We start from the raw sequence: 13,355 nt of genomic DNA, 5'->3' as shown, positions 1-13,355 counted from the left end.
TCGTCACTACTGTGTGATGTGCAAGTAGGTTTATGAGTAGTCTTTGTGAGGTATTGTACTATTGAGAAGAGCATTCTGGGGTTATGATGAAATTTGTTGATTTTTTTAGAGAAATATTCTTTTTTTGCGTTGTTGATGGAAGATTTATATTGTGCTAGATATGTTTGGTATCTGTTTAGAGTGACCGAGGTTTTGTTTCGTCTCCATTCTCTTTCTTTTTTCCTGACTAATCGTTTAGATGCTCTGATGCTATCATAATACCATGGATTGTTGTATTTTGATGGCTTTATTGATTTAGTTATGATTGGATTGATGTTATCAGCTACTATTTTAGTGATCATTAACCATGATGTTATGGCTTCATCAGAATGATAGATTAATATTAGTTAATTCCATTTGAAGGGTTTCTTGGAGGTGTTCAGTGTTGAATTGGGGGTGATATGTAATTTTATTATTATAAATAAAAAAGGTCATGGGTCACTCAATTCAGGCTAAAGATCTTCCAAATATAAGGCGGAGGATTTGTGGAAGAGAGGGGGGCCCCAGCAAGGCAATTTTTGACTGGATCAGGGCGTGGGAAGCAGCACCAGCCCCTTAAAGAGTTAAAATTAACTTTGTAAAGATGTTTGTTAGGACCATTAGGCCTACAATGTTTTTTGTTTTAATTTTTTAGTTTTTAAATGCAGTTCTAATTAACAACTATATTCTTTTGAATACAGCCAGTTAACGCTAAAGTTATCTGGCCACATGGGGACAGTAGAAGCTCTAAAGTTATCTGGCTAGCTCAGCTGGATACAAACAAAACTCAGCTATGTTAGCCAGATAACTTTGGCTTGCCCCAGAACATCTTCTTTTTTTTTTTAATCTGGCTGGATTTTAGCCAGATAAATGGCTCTACATTAAAAACATTGCCATTTAGCTGGATAACTTATCCAGCTTTTTTTTTTTTTTAATTATTGACCTCATAAATGCAAACCTTTCCCATTACTTCAGGTAAAAGTTTGCCCACAGTGGTCTCATGCATGTACTTTACTCCTGGAGGAAATCTATGCAATTGCACGGCGCAGAATTTGTACAGAATTCTCCTCCAGTGCAGAATTGGCTGTGCAGGCGCTAACGGTGGAAGTGCCAGAAGTGACCCATGCTGACCCAGAAGAGGAAGCTGCTGCTGCAGCCGTCAGCCTGATAACCCCAGAAGGAGGATTCGCAGGGGTGGCCATAGAAGGAAGAGGCTGTTGCACCTATTAGCCCTCGTGGCTCTGAAAGAAATGGAGGTAAACCAAGCTGCAAGGGCTAGGAAGAATGAATAGGAGAACTCTGTGGATTTGAGGCTCTGGGGAGGGACAGAAAACTGGCCAGTGGAAAGGTCAAGCCTGGAAAAGGAGAGATCTGGACAGAGGGGTCAACCTGGAGAGCGAGTTGAGGAGGAGAAAGAGAGCAAATGAAAATGATGGGAGCTGACAATGGCGGGGATGGGGGAAGCAATGGGATAAAAGCTGGAGAAAGAGAACTGGGAGGTGTTGAGGCTGGGGGAGCGAGAGAACTAGGAAAGGATTCAGCCTGGGGATGAGCGAGCGCCGAGAGGATGATGCTGTGGGATGGGGAGAGCTGGAGTGGCCAAGCCCATGATGGAGGGAGGACGTGAGCGTGAGAGAAAGGGTGAGGTCAGGCCTTCTGATGTACTATTGCACTACTCTGGGGCCAATTCTGCACAAAAAGTTTGTTAAATTATGCATTTTTTAATAACTTTTATGAATTGCATTTTAAATTAAGTATCACTCGAACACAACCATTATAATGAGGTACTTTGATAAAGTGCGCAGAAAGTTGTAGAATTGTTTTGTTTGCACAGAATGTTTACATTTTTGGAGCAGAATTTATAATTTTTTTGCAGAGAACTCCCCCAGGAATAGCACACTTACCTGCATATAGGGTGGGCAGTTTTCTAAAAAACCCACCTTCTGCAGGGTAAAGCACTGCTTTGCCCATGGAAATGGCTTTTTAAAGTTACTCTCCCGGAATGTAAGCTCTTTGGGGCAGGGACTCATTGCACCTGTGTAAAAGTGCCCTGATTTAGGGCGCTATCTAAATGCTGACATCTCCATGACAGCATTTGCATGCTCAATGCAAAATATGGTGAAGGACGGTCATCAAAACAGTTGGACAGGATTTTGCCTGATGATAGGACCAGGTTACCTTAAAAGAGGGCTCGGCAATTCCAGTCCTCGCTTACTGCAATCTGGTCGGGGCTTTCAGGATATTCACAATGAGTACGCAGAAGGTGCATCTGCATGCCACGGAGAAAGCGCACACAATCGCACCTCATGAGTTTTCAGGATAGCTTGACATCCCCGGCCAGTCTGCGGCACTCGAGGACCGGAGCTGCCCACCCCCCTGCCTTAAAACCTTCATTAGCCTAATGAAGGTCTCTTCTCTGTCCTCTCGCTCGCTGAATCCGAAGGAGGAGACAGTTACAGAAGTTAATGGTACAATGGGCAGCAGAAGACTGCTTACAGGAAAAGAAAGGCGAGACCTTCTCAGCTGACAGCTAAGTGACTTTCTCTGCTGGGGAGTGCAGGCATGATGACCCCCTGCCCTTCCTGCCGCACTAATTGGGGTATTAAAGCAATCTGCTCAGTGTTGTGTTACATATTTTTGTGGCTCCTAAGCAACCCAGTTACAGAGCCAGAGATATGCTCAGCTTTGCTCTCCTGTCTTATCACAGGAGAGATTAGACAAGTGAAATCTGAATTCTCAAGGACAAGACCTATGAAATGTTTATTTCCAAAGGCAGAAGGAGACATTTCACAGTGACAATGGGAAAAGAAAGCCAAAACACAGGGATTTTTTTATTTATATAAAGGTTGTTCCTGTGCCGCTGAATAACGCCACTAGTTTGCCGGTTATGTATAAACCAGCTAACAAGCACAGCTGCGTGGTGGCTGATCATGTCCCTCGTGGATTTATAAATAAATGTGATTACCTTTGCATATTATCACTAGGCTGTCTTAGTGTTTTATATATATTTGTTATGCTGATTAATGTTTTATATTTTGTGGCTTTGGACATGTTAATATGTTATATATTACTGTAACTTTGCGTTGTAATATTGAGATGTAATTTCTTTTTCTCATGCTAATTCCCGTGTGTTTATACTTGTTCACTGGCTCTTCCTCCGAGCCTTCCCTTAACTTTCAAAACCAGCAATTTCTACCAGACAGGACTCGGCTTACCTGACTAGGCGCTCCGCCTAGTTTAGGCATTATATTTTTGCCTCTGTTTCTTTGTTTCGTTATTTAGTTTATTCGGTTTTGCAGTCTTTTGCCTCCGGCTAACTTAGCCCCCCAAGTTACTACCTCCTTGTTCTATGTAACTTTCGCCTCTTGTTAAATGGTTGACTAAGTTATACCCCTTGTTACAAGTAAACCGATTTGATATGGATTTATTCATGAAGGTCGGTATAGAAAAGTGTTAAAGAATAATAATAATAATAATGTACAAACGAACGTCGGTATAGAAAAGTTATAAATAAATAAATAAATAAATCTTTAATTGTGCTGGTGTAATGTCTTTATTTTACTTTTGGGTTTGTCATGTGTGTTTTTATTCTGATATAATAACAAGTTGTATACTTTGCATATGCTGGGATGCTTTTACGTATTTTAGTTTACACTGCTTTGGACAGTTTTTCTGACTGGAAAGGTGGCCAAAAAAACATTAAATGTTTTTAATGAAAGCATGCATACTACTGAAAATAATAAATATATTTCAGTTACACAAATCTTCTGAAAGCAAGGAAGCACCTAAGCTTTTATTTTTGCTTACGAGGTTGGGACACTTCGGCATCCCAACATCTGGCATTCTGGCTCACTCTAACTAAAATGTAAACTCTAATTAACATGTAAACATTATGGGGCTGAGTCCGCCAACGTGAGGCCAGAAAGGAGGCTGCGGTGAATTACTATTCAGGAAGGCTGGCAAATAAAACTAAAATGTGTTTAAAGCTTGAGAAGAGGCCAAACAGCTGCAATTTGGATAATAATGAATATAGAGGGGCAGTTGCAATATCATGCACGTTCAAATGTGCGTCCAAACTGGGCACCTGTTTTTTCAAAGTGCGCACATCCACTTCTCCCGGGCACGATGCAATTCTCGAATGAGCTGCCACGCTAAAAAGGACGGGCTGGGGATAAACTGAACGTCCCTGGCACAGGCGACGTGGCTGTGTGTGGCTTAGGAAACAGACACTCAGCATGAGCGTCCATTTTATCCCACCACAGATAATTTAGCGGCACAATATATACACGGCCTGGAGAGTGTATATTGTGCGTCCCCCAAAATTGTTTTTCATCAAGCCTTTGATTTTTTTAATAATTTTTAGTCATCACAAGGTGTAGGTCCTTAGTATCATGACAGTACTAAGTAGGAGGACTCACAGAAAAGCAGTATTTTTTGTTTTTTAAGTAGAGGCCTTGACATGCAGCAAGACTTTACGCCAGCTCTGGTACTGGCGTTAAATAGTGTACATTGTGCGCACAGCAATTTTTTGCATTGGGGGTAATAGTTAATAGCCTCATCTACATGGCATTTACATTTGATGAGCGCTATTAGTGACGCATTTGTTTGGACACGCGTTCTGGATGCACTAATCCCCTTACTTCATCGGGCGTTAGTCCAGCATGTCCAAAACGCGCATTCGAGCGTTAAACCTGTGCGCTAGGCTGCGCGCACTTTATTGCATCAGCCTGATAATGAAGTGTTTAGGACCAGGCCAACTCAGAGCTGTGGAATATGTGATCTGCCTCATCACAATATGCATGAATCTCATTATCTTTTGAATATGCAAAGCCACTCTAGTGACTTTGCTTCCTAAAAGGGAAAAAAAAGATGGGGAAACTGTAGTTAGCATACGCAGGCCATGAGGTCAGTGCAAAAAGCGAGAAGCACACATCAAATTGCAAGCCTGCCTTGTTACTTAATGTCTCACACCCGCACACAATCCTCAACTCCTGCATTACTATCATGGCCTGTGCACCCTATAACCACCTACCACACATCAACACAGAGCAGCAAAGCTAGGGACACTGGTCTCCATCACTGTTATCTCTTACGTAGCATCCTCAGCACTCATACTCATAATCAAAGAGGGCTCAACCTTTATACATCCCACTCCTGCCACCTTCTACACCCCCATCCATCAGAAACACTAGCATAGGCCTATGTACTAGGAAGTTCTGGTCACTATTCTTTGTTAAAGATCGCTACAGGGATACAGCTTGCATTAAGGCATGTCAAACATAGCACCAAAAAAGAAACAGACACCTCTAAGACATGGGAGCATGACCTCTACAACTAATTCTTATTGCCCCATGTATAACAGAAACTCTGCAGTAGGGTAACATACAGTAGGATGGGCACCTACAGTGTGATCTCTGCTACAGTAGAGGTGGGCCCTTTCAATGGCTTAGCTGCATTGCCCTTGTGGGAAACACTACATGGTACAAAACTGTTGGTGCATTGATGGTCATTGTCTGAATGACCAGAGCCTCAATTTTTGCAGATGCTCTTTCCTTCCAAATACCAGGCCAACAAAGACATGCCTTGCAGGGGCATCATCCTACTCTGCCTAAAAACTGTGTCCGGGTTCCAAGGCTAGTAACACATTGTTGATCTGTCCTTCTGTGCACAGGTAGGGTGAGAGTAAGCTCAATTGCTGCAGTGAGACCAAGCTACAATATTTGGTAAGTTGTGTCCTAAATATGGTTTCTTTTTTTTCTGTTTTCAAAAGAGGCCAAGCAGCAATTACTGAAAAAAAAATTGGTTCTTACCTGCTAATTTTCGTTCCTGTAATACCACAGTTCAGTCCAAACTCCTGAGTTTTACATCCCTGCCAGCAGATGGAGACAGAGAAAGTTTAAACTGATACTGCTACATAACCCTGTGTGCCACCTACAGTTCCCTCAGTATTGGATCTATACCCAAGCTTAAAACAGCAAACGATAAACAAACTCATGAACAATTTATCCTTAAAAAAAAAAAAAAGTTTTTTTTAAACAAGTCTGTATTCCATTCCAAGAAAGAACCCAAAAAGAGTGGATGACTCTCCAGCTCAACACATTGAGCAGGCTCTGGACTGATCTGTGGTAGTACAGGAATGAAAATTAGCAGGTAAGAACCAATTTTCCTTTCCCTCGACATACCCAGATCAGTCCAGACTCCTGGGATGTACCAAAGCTCCCTGCTTAGGGTGGACCCTGGAGAGTCCCGCTGGCAAACCACTCTTGCCAAAAGACCAGGCAAACGATAGTGCCTTGCAAAAGTTTGCAGTGACTTCCAAGTTAACACCCTGCACATTTCCTGTAGGTAAACCAGCTGAGCCTCCGCCCACAAGGCTGGGGAGTTCAACGCTGTTTTCAGCGTTGGTGGGTTCTTAGGGCCGAGGTAACTTCTCGCCGGAGAGAGAGTGCATGGCTCAATTTGCCATGCATGCGGCTCGGCGCAGTCACGCCCTAGTTGTGTTGGTTTATGCTCTGCTTGTTCCGCCAGCGGTGAGGGGCTGTTTCCGATGGTCCAGGGGCCGCGAAAAGGAGAAGGCTGTCATCCTCCCTCTGTTCCACCCACACCACAAGGTTCACACTGGCTTGAGGATCCTTTTCCCATTGGCGCGAGAACGGTGACCATTTTGATAGCTCATGCGGCAGGCCGTACCGGCGGAGGGGGATTTCCCTCCAAGGCTTTCCCCAGCTTGCTCGGGCTCCAGGGAGGAGCAGGAGGGGGCAGATGGGGAAGGTAGTCCTGTTTTGCCTATCCCTGGTTCTTCTCTGCTCTTAGCTGGCACCCACAAACCTTTCTCCTTAGATTTTGTGTTGCTCCTGCATGAGGCCTATTTGGCTCAGCAGAGGCGACTGCATCCGGCCTGGGGACCCGGGTTCGGCCTTCCGAGGGTCTGGATTTGGGTCCCAAACCTGTTCAGATCTGAAGAAAGCAGCCTGCGTTGGTCCAGCACTTGTTAGGTCCGGTTCCATCTCGAGGGGTCGCGGTTGATGGTTCGGAGAAATCTGAGGCTCCCAAGATTCCAGAGGCGCCTCTGGCACATGACCTGACAGTTGATCTGGATGCGGTTGGTGCGAATCCAGGGGATGATTCTGAGGAGATCCCGGTTTCTGAGGGTGATGACCCTAAGGCATTTCAGCTTTTTTGCAAGGAGGAGCTAGGGCTGTTGATTCCTCAGGTTTTGGAGAAGCTCAGGGTCAAGGTTTCTGCAGGAGGACTCTGATCTGTGAGGAGCGGATTAGCTGGCCACAAGGCCTTTCTCCCACTCTGAGCAGGAATCAATATATTCGGGGCAGAGGCCTCAAGGAGGCAAATAAAACTCCGTAAGTGGGTGTATGAGTAACTCATTGTGGGTGGGGCCGGAAGCCAAGCGAGCCCAGTAGTGGAGTATACGCTGGCACCACCTCCTGCATGCTCCAAGTATCTTTTATTGGGCCCATCCCAATCCCTTTTTGCCTCTCCCAACCCTCCCTGAACACCACACGAATACCTCACTTTCACGACAGCAGATATTCGCAAAAGCACTGAATTCGAACACTGTTCACCAATCAGAGGCCCAAACCTCCAAAGGTTAAACTAACTTTATGGGCTACTATCACTATTAACATCCCATGCCCTAAGTGCACGAAGCATCAAGCGATGGGAAATGCTTGCTAATATTCAATCTTCAATAGCATTCAACCAAACTTCCCAGCAAATTAGCCTGTGAAAATTAAAATGGATTTTTTTTTAAAGAGAAAAAAATGGAAAATCAAAATGCTATTGTCTTTTAAGCTGGCTATCACAGTGAGTGGCAGGGTTTGCATTACCCAGCAGCTAATGCGACCTTAAATAAATCACATTCTCTCCCTGTGCTTCGGGTTAATTCCTTCAAGTTGAATAAACCCACTCCTGTTGGACATCTTCAGGGATCGGAACATTCCTCCATGGCTTACTCACCAGGAAAGAAATACTTGAGCTCCCAGTGCAGGCCTCTCCCTCTCCTTCCCCCATTTCCTGAGGAAGTTCTCTTTTCTCTCTCCTCCCTTCTCTGCCCCTCCCACAAAAAGCATTCTAACTCTCCTACTCTACCACTGTAGCACTGCTCACTCTCCTCTCCATTCTCTCCCCCAATCTCTTCCCTTCTCACCTCTTACAGGCCCTGATTGGGCCAAAGACATCACTTTTGCCTGGACCTTTGAACTTTGACTGCCACCCATGAAAACCCACTTGCCCTTGGGTGAGTAGGCAAATGAATTTTCCAAACCCTGGGCATCTACCTTGGTATACAAAAAATAAATAAACAAAAACAATGCAGGTTGGACTCCATTTCAGAAGGTCAATTATTTCATCATCCTATGGGACACTCCTGTTGTGTGGTGATATATGCACATAAAACCCTTTTTCCTCTAATAGAAATTTCTCCAAAATTTTTAAAAAAATTATTTAGGCATTTTATATACCGTCATTCCAAAAGAAGAATGCCACTTTTGTAAACCATTGTGATAATATTCATGGTCAGCATTCACATACTATGTCAACATTCATGTTCTGGGTCAACATCACAGCAAATACATATTCTGGTTCATATTCATACATTTTCTAGATCAACCCAACTGCAAATATAAGTTCTAATTCTACTAACAATCGACATTTTTCATTGCTTATTGTTCACTTCACTAACATCATCTCTGGTACAGATCTTGAAATTATCAGCATATTGATGTTTTACGTTAAATCGTATGCATTTCTAAAGAGCCATGTTTTCAGTTCATGCTTGAAACTCTCTGTCATCTGACGTAATGCTCTGGAAGAGAGTTGCACAGCTTAGGGCCCGCTATGGAGAACATTCGGTCTCTTATTTGCGTTAGGTGTGTGTTCCAAGTAGAAGGCACCATTAGAAGTCCTTTGTTTTGAGATCTTAGGGCTCTCTGTGGTATGTAATGTTGAAGTGTCACGTCTAATAAGCATAGATTAATATTGTTGAGGATATTGAAAATTAGAGTTAATAGAGTTAGAGTTAAAACTACTCTGATCAAAATATGTTAAAGGATTGCTTTGTGCACCTCAATAGCACCTCTGAAAATGTGCTACTTCGTGAGACTCACTTTAAATTCTTTTGGCGTATGTTGTACCTACTATGTGGGCTTTTAAGGCTAAATTAATAAGCTCAGACTGCTGTATAAAATGTAATGATGTTCCGGGTACTTTCTTCCATTGTTTTTGGGACTGTGTTATACTGCATACGTTTTGGAGGGCAGTATTGGGTTTCTTACGCCGACTACTACATATAGAGGTACCTGAATCATCTCTTTCATGCCTATTTGAAAATCTGGAGGGACTTCCTGATTCCATCACATCTTTTCAAAGGCTGTTCTTGCGGAAAGCATTCCTTTTGGCTAAGAAAGCGATTTTGGACCATTGCTGAACCTCCTCCTTTAACATATTGGTGACTAAGACTTACACAGAATGGCGCAGATCTTCCCCATGAGCGTATGCCTCCTTCTTAGACATTTGGCAAGCCTTACCTGTCCTCCCTGCGTGCGAAGGCATGGAATGATCTACTAGCCTTGCGATGATGGAGGAGGACTGTGCATTTTCTGCAGGCATTCCTCTTTGATTTCCCGACTTCCTTGGGGTGTTTTGGATTAAGCTTAAATGAGACTCTTGTGTAGGATCCCAGGAGATGGCCGATCTAACGCCATCCTTAAGGAATGAGTCTGTGGCTCCTTGGGTCTCGACGCTTCTGCTACCCCAGAAAAGGACTTGTTAGTGTTGGGGGGGGGGGGGGCTAGAGGATTGGGTAACAGAGGGAAACAGAAGGAGTTTCTCATGGTATATGCTAGATGATAAAATGATAAATAAAGGCTTATAAAAAAAATCACTCTGATCAAAGGGGGAACCCCCCCCCCCTCAAGATCAATAGTAAACGAAAGCGAGTACGCTAGAATTCCAGGCAGGAATGGCTGATTCTGTTACTCCACTGCAATAACTCCCAAAGAGTCAGAAGCTGCTTGCTTTATTTATTTCCATCATGTTTCTTCATGTGGTAAGCATACCTTCCTCTGGCCGTCTTGTCAGGAATCCCCAAGCAGATTTCTCGATCGAACCTGCCAGCCCGCCTCAGTGCCGGATCCAGCGAGTCTGGCCGGTTAGTTGCACCGATGACAAGGACCTGGGCAGCGACAGCCAGAGTATTCAGTTCTGAGAAAAAGAAAAAAGGCATAAAAGTCCTCAATGTGCACGTCCAGTCTCCTTCAGATTGCCAACTGCAAGCTAGATAAGATCTGACAGCTTCAGAGATTCTGCAGCCAAGGAAATACTAATACCATAGCCAGATGACTTCCCATCATTAGGAAACACTCATCCAGTTGTGGTACCTTGGACCTGTAGGGAAATCTGTCATTAGTTTGTGTCCTTGAGGGTTACAAACTGGTATGATTTTCAGAACAACCAAAATATATAAATCAAATATAATCTAGAGCCACTGTGAATTAACATATCAGTTCCCTTAAGGTTTTTTTGTCATCTGGCAACGAGTTTAATTTGCTTCTCTGTTGCTAGTTTATATTAACCCGCTATGTCTCACATTTTTTAAGAAGCTATCCTCTAAATAGGACACTAGGACATAATGGGTTAATGCACAATGCATTCAGTTGTAAGCCAGTCCGAGGCATGGTCAGGTCCCTGTAGGCGTGTTACAGGAACATTTCTTCACGGCTGACAATCGCATGCTGCAGGACCCTGGTGAGAAGTCATGCGTTACAGGCCCAGACAGGAGGCACAATTCTTCCTTCTGCAGACGCACTGTTACACTCCAACAGGATTTGAGCAGAACCAAGTTTAGCACGGAAAGAATTAGAAAAGCTAGATGGAAATTCCTTCTAAGCATCATCTTTTGCAGAAGACAGACACAAGAGGAGGTGGGATTTAGGCTCAGAAAGCTTTAGGCAAGCTAAGTCCAAGTCAACATCCAGAGAATGCCAGGACTCTCAAGGGTTGCAATGTGTCCATCTCAACTGGGAAATTTAAATCCACAAGGGAGCAGAAAGGAAGAGCCGAGGAGAGGTGTGAGGTGTGAGAAATGGAAGGCACACAGAGCAGGTTCAGACCATGTCCCTAAGCAGCAGTACCCCACAAGCTCGGTTCTTAAAGAGAGCAGCTGGCTGGTTTGCTGGCTACTGCTGCTTCTTTGCTGTTATTTCAGAACCACAGTCACCTTCATGCACAGGAAAGCTAGCAAAAGGAAAATCTAGTTTGATCCTCATCCCAGTTGGGGACATGGGTAGTGAAAAGAGAGAAGTAAAGCTAGGGACGGAAAGAGGAAGTGAGTTAGAGGAAAATGAATGGCAAGAGAGGCAGGAAGGACACCTGGAAAGGAAGGCTGCAGAGGAGTGTTAGAAAGGGAGGACAGAATTGCTGGGGCCCAGGAAGTGGTCAAGGGGATGGAAAATAAAGAGAGAAGGGTAGAAAGAAGAGGAAAATAGGAAGATCCGACAGATACAGAAAGAAAGGCTTAGGATCTTCTGTTTTAATAAAATCCTAGGAAAAATTTACAGAAATGCTGGGTATCAGCTGGAAATAAACAGGCCTTTCCTAGGATTGCAAGATGGAGTTGGGTAGCGTCTTGTTCTGCCATTACCTGGAAGACTAGGAAGGGGAGGGGAAGAGAGGACGGACAGATCCAGCTGCAAGACTCCCTGTTACTATGCCCTCCTTCCCACCTTTCATATGCTCATACTATGGGAAAATAAAAGCTCAAGGCTGCATCCACTGAAACCAGAGAAAATGATGCTTGCGGAAATGGTGAAAACTTTCTAGCTCAAAGGCACCCGAACCGGATCAAACCACATGCGCAACTTACCACTTTCTATCATAATGCTCCAGTAGGAAGGACGCTATGGATAACGACATGTTGTCCAAGAAACTCATGGCATACATTTTTAGATATGTTATTTTATGTAGTTTTACAAATTAGTACATCAACCTGATGTTTCTTTGTTCAGCCATTTTTGTTTGACCAGCAGTTTCCTCCTGCTCTTTTGTATCAGCATCAGGATAGGGATATGGCATGAGCAACCACCCAAGGATATTTTCCCCCTTATGTTTTTACGTACTCCCCCACCCCAACATATTTAGAATGGTCATTACAATAACTGTGCTGAATCAGGAGTCAAGCAGCAGGACGCCTTCCAGAACTCTGAATCCAACCACCCAGTGTCACTCTGAAGCAATGACTGGGACTTCCTCTCCTTCGCCCGCAACTTTCAATGAGTTGTGAATGTTGCCTCCAGAGCATCCACAGTCCTAGCTGATCTGAGCAGCAGAATAATCAACCCAGGGATCATACTGGGGACTGTGGCTCAGTTGTATGGCAGTGAAACTGAGCCACAGGGCTGAGCCCCAGTCACACTCATAGGGAATGGTATAATTGGATCTCAGGATTTTTCAAGTCAATCAGGGGCTCACATCATTTACCTGGGAAAATAATATTGAATATATATGTCTAAAAGCCACCTATGATGTTTGTATGTTTGTTCATCCTATTTTTCTAGTACACAACATTGCCATCTTGTGGCCACTGCTAGTACTGCATCTTCTTGCAATTCGAATAATGCGTGCTAAAAGGAATTAAAATGTACTGACTGCAAATGTGCCAATAGGACTTAGCATGCACCAAGTGCATCGTAATGAGCATTGAAAGGAGCACACTAAGAAAAACCTGTTCCTGCTGAGGGCTGCCAGTGATGAGCAAGGTAGAGAAGGGAAAGAAAGCAGGGAGGGAAGATAAGAAGGTGGCAGCAGAATATGGGGAAGATGATGTGGATGCTAAGGGCCCTATTACAGTTATAACTTATGATGGAGAGCGATGAAGAGGCAGTGAAACACTTTTTGACATGTCACATAAAAACATGCCATACTGGGTCAGACCAAGGATCCATCAAGCCCAGCATCCTGTTTCCAACAGTGGCCAATCCAGACCATAAGAACCTGGCAAGTACCCAAAAACTAAGTCTATCCCATGTTACTGATGCTAGTAATAGCGGTGGCTATTTTCTACATCAACTTAATTAATAGCAGGTAATGGACTTCTCCAAGAATGTGTCCAATCCTTTTTTAAACTCAGCTGCACTAACTGCACTAAACACATCTCCTGGCAACAAATTCCAGCGTTTAATTGTGCATTGAGCGAAAAAGAACTTTCTCCGATTAGCCTTAAATGTGCCATATGCTAACTTCATGGAGTGCCCCCTAGTCCTTCTATTATCCGACAGAGTAAATAACTGTTTCACATTTACCCATTCTAGACCTCTCATAATTTT

At 43.7% G+C, this 13,355-nt stretch overlaps 1 protein-coding gene across 1 annotated transcript in view; it reads right to left on the bottom strand.

The window, feature by feature from the left end:
* Positions 1 to 13,355, bottom strand: part of NVL (nuclear VCP like) — a 239,096-nt gene that overhangs the window by 144,224 nt on the left and 81,517 nt on the right. The window contains 1 exon segment of the mRNA XM_029593097.1: positions 10,092 to 10,236. Within this exon segment, the coding sequence (XP_029448957.1) occupies positions 10,092 to 10,236 (145 nt within the window).

Source organism: Rhinatrema bivittatum, chromosome 3 (assembly GCF_901001135.1).
Source record: "Rhinatrema bivittatum chromosome 3, aRhiBiv1.1, whole genome shotgun sequence".
NCBI lineage: Eukaryota > Metazoa > Chordata > Amphibia > Gymnophiona > Rhinatrematidae > Rhinatrema > Rhinatrema bivittatum.
This window is presented reverse-complemented; position numbering and strand designations above follow the sequence as displayed.